The sequence below is a fragment of the Populus trichocarpa genome, chromosome 8 (assembly GCF_000002775.5).
Source record: "Populus trichocarpa isolate Nisqually-1 chromosome 8, P.trichocarpa_v4.1, whole genome shotgun sequence".
Lineage (NCBI taxonomy): Eukaryota > Viridiplantae > Streptophyta > Magnoliopsida > Malpighiales > Salicaceae > Populus > Populus trichocarpa.
This window is the reverse complement of record NC_037292.2, coordinates 15,996,033-16,012,592: the sequence shown is the minus strand read 5'-3', so window position 1 is coordinate 16,012,592 and position 16,560 is coordinate 15,996,033. Positions and strand designations below refer to the sequence as shown.

At 33.1% G+C, this 16,560-nt stretch overlaps 1 protein-coding gene across 1 annotated transcript; it reads right to left on the bottom strand.

Annotated features, from left to right (window-relative positions):
* Window positions 1-12,653: 12,653 nt before the first annotated feature.
* Window positions 12,654-16,360, bottom strand: LOC18110906 (vesicle-associated membrane protein 724). Its single transcript, XM_006389176.3, has 5 exons — window positions 16,029-16,360; window positions 14,432-14,573; window positions 14,188-14,308; window positions 13,156-13,218; window positions 12,654-13,069 (listed from the first exon to the last, which is right to left on the bottom strand). Exons 1-5 carry the CDS (start codon window positions 16,216-16,218, stop codon window positions 12,920-12,922), a joined length of 666 nt encoding a protein of 221 aa, XP_006389238.1. The 5' UTR covers window positions 16,219-16,360; the 3' UTR covers window positions 12,654-12,919.
* Between the last annotated feature and the right edge of the window lie 200 nt (window positions 16,361-16,560).

Sequence of the window (16,560 nt, the reverse complement as noted above, 5' to 3'; positions counted from 1 at the left end):
AGAACGGAGGCATACCCATTAACCATTCCAACAGGGGTGCCCTCGCCTTATACTGACTTAGGACTTCTAGTTCAAATAGTCAAGGCAGTAATGGAAGACATGGTTGACTCCACGACTCAAGCAACTCCAGCTACACAAATTCCATGAACAACCCCAGGAATTGTTGCAACCACGGACAATGTGGTGTTACTTATATGGTTTGTCAAAAGCATGAGGGAAATGGGCTATAAACCGTATATAGGAAAGAAGGATGCTGAGATAGCGGGGATGTGGATAAAAAAGGTGGAGAAGACTATGATCCAGATTAACATACTTGAAGACTTATAGGTGAATTGTGTCACTCGGCTACTGTCTGACTAAGCCATGACATGGTGGGAAACTGTCCACCTAAGACGTGTAACCGAAACATTGACTTGGAGAGATTTTAAATTAGAGTTGAGAACCAATTCTACTCCAGGTACCATCACAAGGTGAAAGAGCAGGAGTTCCTAGTGTTATAACAAGGTGAGATGTTAGTGTTGGAATATGAAAGGAGATTTTATGACTTCTCGTTGTTTGCCCCACACTATATCCCGACAGAGGAGCACATGATTGAGAAGTTGAGAGATGGGTTTCGATAGGAATTGAGACAAGGGTTAATCATTTTATGGTTTAAGACGGTAAAAGAATTGATTGAAGCAGCACCTTAGAAGCTTGTATTGGAGAAGGTCAGCAGGGGCATCCCATAATGGGTAAAAAGAGAGATGAGGATGATTTTACTAGTAGACCGCTGCTTTCGAAGAAGGGAAAAAGTGGAATGTTTGAGGTATTCTGGAAGAAGGGGACAGTAGCGGTACCATTTCACCAACAATCAAGTGGAAGAGTAATGGGTGGACAGACTCACTCAAGAGCGAACCCTTCAAAGGGGACTAGTGACCGGAAGAATGTGCATTACCCTCATTATATGAAGTGTGAACAGAGGTACCCAGAAGACTGCTCTGTTTCACCAGGACGATGTTTGATATGCAGAGAAGAGGGTCATAGATGGAGAAACTGTTAGTATTTGGGGCAAGGATGTCATTACTGCAATGAAAGAGACCATTATAAGAAGGAATTCCCAAACATGAACACAAGGCAAACACCGAGCTTTAAACAGCCAAGTCAGAGTCACCAACAGTCAGTCACCATAAATAAGCCGGTGAGGTCTTCCCAATCAGGGGCAAACTCCAGCCAAGAGAGGCCAAGGGAACAAAATGACCAAACCCCATGAAGGGTCTTCCACTTGATGCGGGAAGAGGTTAGGGCTGCATCTGATGTGGTAGCAGGTACACTACTAATGAATAATATCAATGTGCTTGTGTTTGAATTGGGTGCTACCCACTCACTTATTACTAGGAGAATTGTCACCAAAATAGGGAAGGGGATGAATGTAATAGAAAAAAAGGGTTCATAATTGGAACTCCGATAGGAAATAGGGTAGAAACATATAGTATGTATGTGGGAGTGGGGGTTAGTCTACCTGGGTATGAAACAAAAGTAAATCTAATGCCCTTAGAATTACATGATTTCGATACAATCCTAGGCATGATTAGCTAAGTATAAAGTCAGATAGACTGATATATTAAAATTATTATGTTTCAAAATACCAAGGGTTTTGTAGTTTGTAATGATCCCTTGAAAAAAGGACTTAGGTGTGATTTGATGCAACATGGAAAGGTGATCGCTTATGCGTCAAAATAGATAACAACTCACGAAGAGAATTACCTCGTACATGACTTGGAGTTGACTTTTGTGGTATTTGCTATGAGAATCTAGAGGCACTATTAATACAAGTCCCTTTAATTTCGAGGATGAAATTTATATTGGGAAGGGAGAATGTAAAACCCAACAAAAATTTAAGTAAAAGGTCGACCTACACTAAACAAAATACTAGGGGGACAAACTAGCCATCCTTAGAGAAAACCTAGAGGAAAGGGACCAGCCTATCTTAGGGGAGAATTGAAATAGAAACCAACCCTAAAATAACCCAAAAGAGGGATAAGGACAGTCTTGACCAGCACCCAAACACCTCCACCTCATTAAAGAAGGGGTATAAATGCAAGGGAGAGAGAGAAGGTGGCCCTTCCTTTTCCTAAAAACCGGTTGTAGCAACTGCATGCTCTTGCTTCTCTTCCTCTTTCCCAAAAAAACTTGACAAAACCTTAGCTACATGCAAACCTCCTTGGGTTCTAAGTGAGAAGAGAGTTAGAGGGAAGGAGTAGTGACCGAAAACAAAGAGGAAGAGGGAACCTGGACCTTTTCCAGGACTGGCAGTAGTCATTACTGCAACACATACACCCCTTTTCAAGGAGGAAACTGAATCCAACCAACCAGTATGCCACCTTCTTTAAGTGTTGAGTAAGAAGTGAGTTAAAAGGAGGAGAGAAAACCAAAAACAAGGAAGAAAGAAGAGCCTAGAGGGCTGACTGAATAGAAAATGAGGGAATTAAGAAACTAAACAAAAGGAGAAGAACAAACCACCGAACCTTACCCTAGGACTGCCCAAAATCATGAGGTAAGGGAAGAACATCACCTCCTTAATTATTCCTTGAAACTTCTGGACAGAAAAAGGGAAGCAACCCCTAATAGAATGGTTAAAGTTCTAACACTTGTAACTTAAAGAGGGCTATAGGGAAAAATTAAGGTGAATAGTGGGCTGAATAGAGGACACAATTCCAGAAATAACAACAAAAGAAATTAATGAACTTGAACACATAAACTTAGAGGAAGAACCGACCAGATTGAGGGGTTAGACAAAATGTGTTTATATGATGAAATGCATGAATGATAATCTTGTTAAACTCCTAGGAATATACTTGAACCAAAATAAAATGCATGATGGTGTTATTGTCTTGATTTCACATATGATTGATGAACTTACATGAAATGTGAAATGAAATGATGAAATGTATAGAGTGTGATCTTGTTGGATTTCTAAAAATGTATGTGGGCTCGAATAGAATTGGTGATGATGATAATGCTTTGATTTTTTTATGAGATTGATGAATTTACATAAATATAGATCAAGTGAATGAAGATATAGTTGTGGCATGTTATTGTGACTATACTTGTGAAAATGAGATGGATTGATTGTATGTGCAAGATTTTATTGTTGTTAAACCCTTAGGAGCATGTTAAAGCTGAAATAGAAATCATCCCATGATAATGCGTTGATTTTGTTTATATAACGGATGAATTTCTATAATGAGGAATGATAGTTGGGTGAACCTAGAAACAATATGCATGTTGGGATTTGGTTGTGCATTGTTGATGCCCTTGTGATAGAATTTGAAAATGTTTGTGGTCGATATTTGTCCAAGTCACAACTATGAAGTGGTATAAAGGAGAAAAGCACAACATAAATCTTATGCATAGTTTAAGGAGAAAAGCAAAGCTGGAGTTGACTCAAATTGTCATTGACGATTTCTGAATTGACAGCGACTTAGATCGCTCTGATGATTTCAGCGTCAGCCGAAGAACTGGGTTACGTTGATAATTTTTGGGTCGGTAACAACTCGATTTTCATCAACGATTTCTGAATCAGTAGTAGCCCATAGGCACTGACGATTTCAGTGTCAGCCGTAGAACTGGGTTACGTTGATGATTTCTGGGTCGGCAGCTACTCAGTTTTCGTCAACGATTTCTAAGTCAGCAATAACATATGTGCTCTGATAATTTCAGCATCAGCCGTAGAACTGAGTTACGTTGATGATTTCTGGGTTTGCAGTAGCCTATAAGCGCTGATGATTTCAACATCAGCCATATAACTGGGTTAAGTTGATGGTATCTTGGTCGGCAATGACTTAGTTTTCATAAATGATTTCTGAAGTTAGCATTAGCCTATGTACACTGACGATTCCAACGTTTGTCGTAGAACTGGGTTACGTTGATGATTTCTAGGTCGACAGCGACTCAGTTTTCATCAACGATTTCTAAGTCAATAGACCAAGTACATTGATGATTTCTTGCGTCAGTCGTAAGACTGGATTGCGTTAATGATTTCTGTGTCGGCAACGACACACTTTTTGCTGCCAAATTTTATGTCACCAGCGAATCAGTTTTCGCTACCGAATTCTATGCCGCCAGCAAATCAGTTTTTGCGTTAACGATTTCTGCGTCGACGATGACATAATTTTTACTGTCAAATTTTGTGTCGCTAGCGAATCAGTTCACTACTGAATTCTGTGTCACTAGTAAATCAATTTTCGCTATCGAATTCTATGTCACCCGTGAATCAATTTTCATTGACGAATTATGTGTTACCAGTGAACCTATTTTCGTTGACGACTATGTATTACCAACGAACTAGTTTTTGCTAACGATTATGCGTCTCCAACAAACTAGTTTTTGTTGACGATTCTATGTTACTAGCAAACTAGTTTTTGCTGACGATTATGCGTCTCTAACAAACCAATTTTTGTTGACAATTCTATGTTACCAGCAAACTAGTTTTTGTTGATGACTTTCTACGACAACAACAACCTAGTTTTATTGATGAATTCCATATCAGAAATGACTAAATTGTTACGATGATTCCATCATCGGTCTGACCTAATTCATTACGAAACTCGAGGATTAGACGCTAGGACATCTGTGAGTAGCCCATGTTTAAGATAAAGAGAAGTGTCTTGATATAATGATGTTCGTTGTATGATTGTATAATGTGTGGAACACATGAATGTGAACACATGGAACACATGAATGTGAACACATGTATTCTTGAAATATGCATGACAATGAGTTATGTGATTACTGAATGCAAACATACTAATTGTGATCATTTGATGTGTCGGGTGGTGCGATCAGAATCGAACCTTCAACTGGACAAGGACACCCCACGGGAGGAACAGGTAGGTGACTAATTCCATATCATAAATGACTAAATTGTTACGACGATTCCATCATCAGTCTAACCTAATTCATTACGAAACTCAAGGATTAGACGTTAGGACGTTTGTGAGTAACCCATGTTTAAGATAAAAAGAAGTGTCTTGATATAATGATGTTCGTTGTATGATTGTATAATGGGTGGAACACATGTATTCTTGAAATATGCATGACGATGAGTTATGTGATTACTGAATGCAAACATGCTGATTGTGATCATTTGATGTGTTAGGTGGTGTGATCAGAATCGAACCTTCAACTGGACAAGGACACCCCACGGGAGGAACAGGTAGGTGACTTCCACCCTTTCTAGTATAACGTTAGTTTCGAAGTGAATTTATTACGAAGGCTCTACTATTATGATATAGTGAATGTTAAACTGTTATGAAATGCTTGTGTGAGTATTATGAGGGATCTACTATTGTGATATAATAGTGTATGTTAAATTGTTACGGAATGCTTGTATGAGTATTACGAATGATTTACTATTATGATATAGTAGTGTATGTTAAACTGTTATGGAACGCTTGTATGAGTATTATAAAGGATCTATTATTATGATATAGTGAATGTTAAACTGTTATGGAATGCTTGTCTGAGTATTATGAAGGATCCATCATTGTGATATAGTGAATGTTAAGCTGTTATGGAATGTTGTATGAGTACTATGAAGGACCTAATATTGTGTTATAAGGATTGTTAAACTATTACGGAATGTATGAATAAGTATTATGAAGGATCTACTATTATGATATAGTATATGTTAAATTGTTATGGAATGTTTGTATGAGTATTACAAATGATTTATTATTGTGATATAGTGAATACTAGAAATATGACCGAGATGAACATCTCAATTATCTTTGGCTAAAAGCATCCTAGAGTGATGACAGGGTTGAGTTCAAGAACTAGTTTTGGTTAATGGCATCCAAGATGGATGACTGGGTTTGAATATTGTAATTAGCCTCGGTAATAAAAGAAATCACGAGAGCAGTATTATGTAAGTAAAGAGAAATGAAAGAATTATACTCTTTTAGGCCATGAATGAGAAATAACATTAATACTCCTTTAGTTATCTATTGCTATGTTTTAAATTATTCATAATGCTTGAAATTAACTTGTGTTATAATAGGGACGTCACACCAATAAGGTGCATGAGGAAATCCATTCTACGACTCATACATTTTGAGAACTATATATTCACATGTTTTAGGTGTTATGTATTATGTAGGGAACAATTGTACTAATTGTGTACTTGTCATTCAACATTTTTGAAATGACTTATATCGATAAGTGTGATGGAACATGAATGTGAATGTATGGATGTGTAAACATGATATTATGAATGTATAGATGTAGTATTCTCTTTTATGAGGATATTGTATTGTGAAACCACATGAGTATTGCACTATACTAAGAGATGAATTCTGATATGATAAACCCTGAATATCATTGTGGGAGTCATCAGTATTGTGATGACAAATACATATACATATACATATACATATATATACATATACATATATATAAAAGATAAAATTTCCACCAATTTTGGCTTTGAAAAATCAGGTCATTACACCGCATGTGCTATCTAAATGGCATGGCTTCAACCCACACGCTGATACCTGCCATGCACGAGTTAACCATCCTTTTTTAAAATAATATTTATATTTATTCCATTATGAAAGCATCCATTCAACTTGATAATTACAAAAAAAAAAAGGATGAAAAGATGAAAAAGCCCTTAAACAACAATTAAAGGTTATTTTTATTTTAAAGGCAATATAGTCATTTCATTGTGCTTTAGAAAATAAAAAATCTAAACAACCGCTAGACATCAATTCAATATTTTTTGCTTGCAAGGTAAGTTAGTAATTTTATTGTGCAAAAAATATGAAAAGACCTTTCTATAAACGCGTCAAGTGTTTTTGATGAGAAAGGAAAAATAGTAATTTTACTGATACAATCCATATTAAATATGAGTTTAGAACTACAATAATTGTCTGTTCAAAAAACACCCTTTCATTTTAGTTTTTTCTTTGTATCTATAGAAATACTTAATTGGCTCCTCAAATAAATGACATTAGCATATGAAAGAACATGGAGAGGAAATGCAAAGAAGAAATCAGTTGCCAAATGAAACAAAGATATAGGATTTTAACCCTATTATATATGGGCAAGTCGGGTTTATGCTAGTTAAAGTTTGACTAGTTCAGCTCAGGTATAGTTATAAAAATCAGGTTGGCTCGACGAGCAACCTGGTGACCTACAGACTCGGAGTTTGGCTTGGGTTTTATTTCGAACTTTTATTTTTACAAAACAAAAATGTTGTTTTGATAGGGAAAAAATGGGTTGACCCGTCAACGGTGGGTTGACCCGTCAACGGTAGGTTGACTTGTCCATCCATGGGTTGACCCAACCACCCTGTTACTTGGACCAGTTTAAATACTAGATTGGGTCTTATAACTATGGGTTCAAGTCGAGCCTATCAATAAACCTGGGTTTTGTTTTTGTCTAAATAGGTTCATTTACTAGACATGGACCCACGCTACGTTGTGAGGCCGAATTCATTTCTTTTAACATAAAAAAATAATGTTCAAATGTCGCAGGTGTGTTTTAAAGAAGAAAAATTGTGACACGGGTCGTAAAAAAAAATATATGACTTTGGACATAGCCTGATTGGTCAAATAAGTTGATTTTATTTTAATTAGATGATATAAAAAAAAGGCAATGACAAAAAAATGGACCAGATAAAAATAATGATCATGATAACCTGGACAAAAAAAAACATTTTTCACAAGAGAAACATGTAACCTAGGTAATAAAGACCAAGTCAACCTAGGTTAACTTGCAACCCAAGTCATGAGATCAGGATAATCTGATGGAAAAAAAACCAAAAAAATTCACAAAGCCCATTTAAAAAAAAAAACATTTTCAAATCGCATTAATTTTTCAAACCCTTGACCGAGTCATTAGACTAGAAGTATCATATATGGAAAACCCATGAAGTCTAATTCTCAACCAATCAAATATTAAATGATGGAATTTGTAAGCCTCGAGAAAATTTTTATAAAACAAATTTGGATAAATAAGACATCATAAGGATTTTATTATAATGAAAATAAATAATAATTAGAAGGATTGTTTAAAAAAAATTAAGAAAAGGAAAATTGGACCAAGTTATTATAAAGAAGAGTATTCAATGTTAGAGGAAAATTAGGAAAACAACAAAACAATGAATTATAGGAATTGTGGAGAAAAATTTTAAATTTTGAAAACTTTCCATCTATCTTTTATTTCTTTTGAAGGTCGATAGTAGTACAAAGAAAAGAAATAGAGGAGAGCATGAAAAAATTCTCAAATTAATTCTTGTGCAAATAATTAGGAAAAGAGAGATTGAGGGTTAATGAGAGTTTAGGGAAGGATTAAACACAAGAAAACAATAAGATTAGGGAGGATTTTTAGAGAGAGAGAAGTTGTTTAGAGGAGAAGGAGAAAGTGAAGAAATGAGGAGAGAAAGAAGGAGACATGAAGAAAACATAAACTAGTCAGTGTTCGAAACTCAAATTACGACTCAATAGGATGTTTAGAGTGTGTTTATGTCAATTTAAATAAAAATTTCTTGATTTTCATTATAATTCTTGCAAAATTGAATAAGGGTTCTAGATGGAAATGTGGGGAAAGGGTAAATTATCTTGAGTTTGGGTTTCTAAGATCATTATAGGATGAGGAATGAATGAATTTATGATGAATAGATGAAGCAATTAAGAGATTATTGAGACCCTAAGTGTCCGACCATGTATAGAGTAATGAATAGTAATTTTTCTTGATAGTTTTTATAAATTGTATTATGAATGATGTGAATAGTGATTTTTTAGCATTTGATGTTATTTCTCTTAATGATGATGAGTTTAATAAATTGAGAGTTTAGTGTAATTTGTAGAAATTGTTAGACAATAGAATAAGAAAAATGGTTTCTAAATAAAAAAAAATTATAGAAATCAATAAGTTCATATTTTTTTCCTTAGGGTTGACCGACAATGATGAAAGGAGAGTTGGATTAATCATGTTTTAAGTTAGTATGGAGATTTTTTCAAGATATGATATATTATGTAATAAGAATATAAATGAAGAAGGGAAGATACAAATGAAAGAATGATGAAATGGTTATGTATGGTTAATCATTTAGATTTTTGGTAAGAAATTTAAATCATATACGACTAATTTTGTTAGAAATCAAAATGGAACATTGAGAATAGAAAGTTAAACATAATAATGATTTTTTTATTAATATTATTGAGTTTGTTAAATGGTCGTGCTAAACAAAGAGAAAATTGATTCACGAGAGATACCTTGATAGTTGTACCATTAACATGAGCCAGAAAAGGAGCTTCTAACATAGCAGGTAAGTGCCTAGTACTTATAACCTTGTTACATTATATTAATGTTGTTATTGTGAAATTTATTCATTTATTCTGATATTATTATGTGAGTAAGTAAATAAATGAATGATATATAAAAATAAGAGAAGAAAGGGAATATATGAAAAAAATAAATGATTAGCTGCTCGTGAAGAGAGGCTAATGATGTCAAAGGACTCTTGACATCAATATTAAAAAGAGACACAATTGAGGCATTCAAAAGAACCTGATTAGTTATCTCGAGTATTTAGATAACTAATGATATCAATGGATTATATTAATATTGGTATTTCCATTAAACTTGATTCGATATTTCTAAAGGGAAGCTAATGATGTCGATAGGTTTTCTTAACATCGATATTTTCATATAATAGACTTAAAATACCTAGAGAGGGATTGATTAGTTATTCCGGACCAAGATAACTAATGATATCAATTGGAGTTATTAATATCAGCATAAATTTCTAGTTCTGATCAGTTGATCCCGAATAGGTGACTAATGATATCAGTAGGATTACTAGCATCAGTACGGAGAAAACAAAAAGGGAATTGCTTTAATTAGATATATGAATTGAGGAAAATAAAGTGGACTAGATGTCAAAGAAGGTGTAATAATATGATTGTATTTAAAAAAATGATTAAATAAAAATAAAATAAGGATGTGTAACCGGCAATTTAAAAGATTAAATACTCTATCATTGTTGTATTTTTTATATATAATTATTATATTTGTCTTTCAGGGTCTTTTAAATTATACCAAGAGTAGTCTTTTGCTTATTTTTTTTATTATTATGAACTAGAATTAATATATACTATTTTGAGATGGATTGTAATCTTATTTAATTATGTTTTAATGATTTTTAGACTCTATTTTTTATGCATGGACATAAACAAACAAAATTATTAATATAATGTTTCTATGACTTCGATGTTTATGATTTAAATTTTATTTTTCCTTAGGTTGCATAATTAATAGTGAATATAATTATAAATGTTGAAGTTAAATGATGAGTATCATTGATGTGAGATGAGATCAGGATAATTGTATCATGTCTTGAAATTGTGTATAGAAGTGTAATAGGATATAGTTGATAACTTGGGATCTACAAGTATAGGAAAAACTCTACCAAAATTTTGGTAGATTAAAAAAAAATCAGTTTGAATAAGTATTAATATGTGCATTTATTCAATTATTTTGAGAATATTACAAAAAAAATTAAAAAAAAAATCGATTATATAAACAGATTCAAAACAAAAGGTACTTTTTTAAAAAAATGAGAATCAAAATTGAAATAAAAAATAAATTAGGAACAACTATAAGTTTTTAATTAAAAAATTAAATTAAAAAAATATCAATTTAACAAATGAAAAAAAAAATCAAATTATTTTTTTTAAAAAAAAACATATCACGGCATATTTACAATGTTTATTTCCCTTTAGACTTGAGATTCCTCTATTGTCAATTAGTGTAAATATATCCTTCACATAACACTGACGAAAGGAATAACTGCATTCTAAGCAAAGAATTATAAACACATTAAAGTTTGTAATTAAAAAGAATTCATACAGAACTTATTACCCATGTCTATACAGGTTTCACACATACAATTCAAGGTCTCTGTTTTTTTTTTCTCTCTCTCGAAACAGGAAGGAAACGCTACCTAACCATAATGGACTTCCCTGCTAGTAATGCACATTCTTTATCTAATCCTTCAACCCCCACGAGGAGAGTTGAATGGTCTGATTTTGGCCTGACAAGGGAACTGAATATATATATGCGCTACCAAAGCAGCTAGACCCGTCCATTTTTGGCTCCTTTGTGTGCTTGCAGAGATATTACCAGTCGGATAGAATTAGGCTTCAAATTATAGATGAGGCTTGAAATTATAGAAAATAATACCAGATTAAAAGATAAAGAACTGAAAAATAAAAAAAATACATCACTAACTCTAAATTCACAACAATTTTTATTTTTATCCAAAAGTTTTTTTTTTCGGTTCTTGAATTTGAGATATAAAAGAAAAAATCACTGGAAAACGATGAAAAAAAAATAAAGTTATCAGTTGTCATGATTCCGATAACAAAAATGATCAAGTTTATTGTCAAAGGGTTCTATTTGACGAGAAGAGTTTGATGATAATGGTTTTTTTCTCTAAACATGGTGGGAACAACGAATCGAGTTCAATTTTGATTTTTAGGTATTTAGTTGATTTTTACTTTTTAAGTGATTTTAGAGTGTTTCAGGGTTGTTAGATGATTTATATTGGTTTTTATGGTGTTTTTAGATGAAAATTGCTTAAAGAAAAAAATAGGATTTTAGGCATAAAACCCTTCTTGATTTTCCGGCCACCACAATGATGATTGATGACCAGATTCTAGGCATCAATAAGTGATAGGTTGTCTGCTTGATTAAAAAAAGAGCGGACAAATGCAAAAAATAAATAAAAAAGCTCAAGTATACCTAAGCTTTTTAATTCAGGCCAAATCTGTATATTTAATTCTTTTTTGGTTTTTTATTAATTTAAATTTAGATTTTTTAAAAATTAATTAATTTAAAATATTAATAATTTATTAAATTCTTAATTTAATTAAGAGCAGACGAAGGCAAAAAATAAATAAAAAAAGCTCAAGCAGACTTGGGTTTTTATTGGCCAGACTCGCGTGCCTAATATTTTTTTCTATTTTTATTAATTTATATTTAAATTTTTTAAAAATTAACCAATATAAAATATGAATAATTTATTAAATTCTTAAATTAATTAAACAAAACATTATATACAAAAGCTCAAGCATACTTGAGCTTTTTAATTCATTCCAGGCATGCGTGTCTAACTTCTTTTATTAAATTTAGATTAAAAAACTAATTAATTTAAGATATTAATAATTTATTAAATTAATTAAGAATATATTTTGATATTATTTTATTAAATATCCTTTAATTTTTTATAATATTAGCGAGTTTTTATTTACAGCCCATCATTATTTATTAAAAAAGAATTTTTCTGGTTAATTTTTTAATAATATATATTTTCATGATCATATAATTTAACAAAAAATAATTCAGAAAACCAAAATTATTAGACTTAAACTTTGATTAACTCAAGTAGATCAAAAATAAAAAAAAAATATATATTAAAATTTTACTTATAAATAAAAAATATATTAACAATTCATGCACATTTGTTTTACCTGTTAAAAAAAATGATATCAGCCGCGACAAAACGCATACCAATTACTCTAGTATATCATCTACAAGGTCCAAGTTTTGGCGGAAATCAACAACAAAAGGTTTGAGGTGGGGTTCTGGAATCACCAAGCCAGTCAGCATTGCGCCAACACATAATGTTACTCAAATTTTACTGCTATACGAATACAGGAAAACTGCAAAAAAGAAATGTCTGTGTAATATTTGGCACACTACAACACATGATACAACGCTCAAGCTAATGACAACTTAAGATCTCTCTCCATGCCAACTTGCTAAGAAGATAAGATACCAATCTTATGAAACCAAAGCTCCTCTGCCGAAGTTCGAACATAAACTGTTCAAAGTCTTTTTGTATATAGCATTGAGTTCTCTGTATGAATGATTACTAGTTGGAACAATCAAATCCATGGCAAATGGAAAGCCAAATTATTAGTACCAGAATCAATAACACCCCGAGGACAACCAACTTGATCTTCATGTTTTGATACCACATTTTCCGTCGAATTTGTGTCCCTTGTTTCTTGTATGCTTGGGCCTAAATTATAAATCAAGGAAAACAGTCAAAAGTACTTGTCATGAATGGATTGAGCAGATTTAAAAGTTTGTGCATGGTTAACCAACCTGATCACGCAGAGTCTCAGTCTTGTCAGCAAGAGTCGCTATGGCTTCACCTCTATCAATAGCCTGGAAAGGGCACATGAGCCATCAAATAAGCAGGTATATGTTGCGGCATGCATTTTGTTTCCATTACCTGTTACCTCATTTCTAACTCTTCAAGCAACACAATACAAACAAGATTTAATCACTTAATTATTGCTTGCAGATGATTAGTTTAGATTAGTTTACATGTTTGATCAATGCAATTCATAAAGGTTGTTCCATTCACAAGCTAATAAATTGTTAGTTCTCAATTTCTACATGAGATTCACCAAACAAACCTTTCAATCTGCCAGTACAAGAACTAATCGCACAGGGCCGATCACATCTGTGCAGAGAAAACAACTTCTACTATGATAATTTAGACCAATCACCATGCTTAATGTTTTGCAATACAAGTTGTTTGATCCATACAGGGTTTATGAAATAACTTATCCTGAAACACGGCTATTAACCAGGCAAGGTTCCTTTTCATTTCCATTTTTAGTGGACTTGCTAACATTCTTAAGCAAATGTTCTATATTACGTTAGTTCTTGCTTCTAAGCTCTCTGTAAAGGTACCTTAACAAGAGAGCAGACAAAAAAAAAAAAAAGTGTGGAACCCCATTTGACACTCATAAAAATCGTGTCAGAACATAACTTGTTCAAATGAAACTTCCCACCATAATTCCATTTTCATCCAGAAAGGATTTTTGGTCTCTGATGCTAACTACTAAACATTTAGTTTCTTTTTTTATAAGCCATCTTAAAAGAACACAGACACATTTCATATATAGAGTAAGCTAGTTTCAACAAGAGCATTACATGATTCTGGTCCTTAAAGATAGCAGAATCTCCCAGCACATCCTAACTATTAAAAGCATTCTTGCCTAGAATTTAATGAGAACTGAGCAAATCCTGGAATAAAATGCTCAAATTGGTGTATAAGAGCACCAGACAAAAAATGCATACTTTAACAGCAATTTAGAAACTGTTTTTTTTTTTTTTTTCATTTACCTTGTCAATATTTCCTAACATTATGCTTTTAACTTCTGAAACTTGAGCCTTCACTTTTATTAACTTCTCAATCTCTTCAGCGTGGTCAATAATATACTTCATGTGCTCTTTCATAATTGGCCTGAAATAAGGAGCATATAGTCTTACTTTAAAGTACAAAACTCATAGTAAAAAATAAAACATAAATCTTGAAAGACTTTTTCTTTGTGTACAATGCTTTATCTACTTTCATAGATGCACGTACCCAAACTCCTTATTGAGACTTTTAGCAGCAGCAGTATCAGCTTTACCACCCCCATATCTTTTCTTGAAGTCTGCTTTCATGCGTTCCAAAAATGCAATGGAGATCTGCTTGCTAACAGTTTCTTTGGCAACAACACAATAAGCTGCAAATTGCACAAAACACCATATCAAGGGGAAGCTAGAAGGATTAAAGGTTCCCCACTACATTAGACTGATGCATCTTATTACACCAGACGACAAAGGATCCCAACAGGTTCAAGATTGGATCAAGCAATAAGTGAAGGAGCTTGACCAATCCCAATGAGGGAAGAGAGAGCTGCTCAAGCAACTACAACCTCCCACAAGGGTCGAGAGAAGTGAATAGTGGACCATGTCGTCCTATCTCAGGTTGGGGACATAGAGGACATGGTAGTGGTAAATACTCCAAAATGCAGGCCTGGATTAAATAAGGTGGTCACATTTTAGGGTGGACCTACAACCCTTAAGTACATGAAGTCATGGTTGTATTGTAACTAATGTTGCTTTGACAACTAAAATTACTTTCCACAAATAGCAGAAAAATGATGCAAATGTATATAAATAAACAAAATATGAAACTTTGATCAAGCATATCAACTTGTTACATCCCTCAAATTATGACAGGACATGCACAATATATGAATTGTGGGTCTTCCACGGCCATTTTGCTAGATGATTTCAAAACTTCTTAATGTAAAATTTCAAGGAGTCCGGAAAGGCAGTACAGGTCACAGCCAACCCTTCCTACACTCCTCTAGATACAGAGGGGACAAGAAAAAATAGCTTGGACATATAGGAGATTAAAAATTTAGCAACTTCACCTTCAAATATGGTTATGAACTCAAAACTTAGCACAATTCCATTACATGGCCATATCTTAAGCAATGATCATTCAACCAAAAATCAATAACTCGCTTTTGTAAGATTTTAGAATCTTATACAGACTACAATTTCACTAAAATACTTCTATTGATAGAAAATTGAACATATACATCTTTTGATAAGGTATGTTTGTAAAATACACACAAACTGCATTTATTCGACAATAAAAACAAAAACAAAAAACAAAAAGAGACTGAAGATTTACAAATTTTATAAATTATAAAATGATATACATTTTGATTACTATATTGCAATATTTTGTACTTGCATCTATGTATGTATTTTTTTTTCTTATAATATGAGGGTGATGTAATAGATGTATTTTTTTCCTATCAGTAATCTAAGTGGGCATGTAAAATTTGAGAATTAGGACAAATAAATCATTCATGCAATCCAAACTGGACCTCTACTAGAACATCATCTAGCTTCTGTCACCAAAAATGGAAAATCAACCCCCCTCCCCTTACCTCACTCAATTTCCTTCGAAACCAGACAGTAATTATATTGCCAAAATAACCAGTAACAACAACAAAACTAAGCAAAAACAAAAGAGCCCAAGTTGAGATTTTAGGTTCAAAACAAAGCAAATCCAAAAAGAAAGAAACTTTACCAACAAGATCCATACTTTCACTTGCAATTCACTTGAAATAAAACGAAGAGAAAATGGAGGGCCGAAACTGCAAAGGAAGAGAAATTACCGTAGCCATCTTCAACAAGAAAATTAAAGGTATGGTGATCACAATTGTAAGTGAACTTGTCATTAGAAGAAGGGAGTTTTTGAAGGCACTGAGTTGCGATCGCCGGAAAGTTGCCGGTGAACTCGGTGTACTCAGCTAAAATCATTGTCCCTCGTGCCACGAAGCTGTATATGAACGATTCCTGACTCATTTATGAGTTAATAGTGCTCTGAGTCAGCTCGGGTAGAGAGACAAAGATTTGCTAAAACGGAATTGTTTTCAGACAAGACAGAAGGGGGGGCGTTCTGGTTATACGTTTAGTGTGTTTTTTAGGCCGTGTTTGGTTCGTGTTTTTCTTTGCTGCGAAGAAAGAATTTTCTCTTAAATTATTTTTGCAAGTAAACGGCGGCGTATTTGGTAAGGAGTGTTATGGTTCATGGAGACCGGTATTAAAATAGACTCTTTCAACTTAAGAAAATATTACTCTTTCAAATAAAAATAATAATAATCCATGATTTGTATTTTCCTTTCAAGACGCTACTTTCTTGTTTTT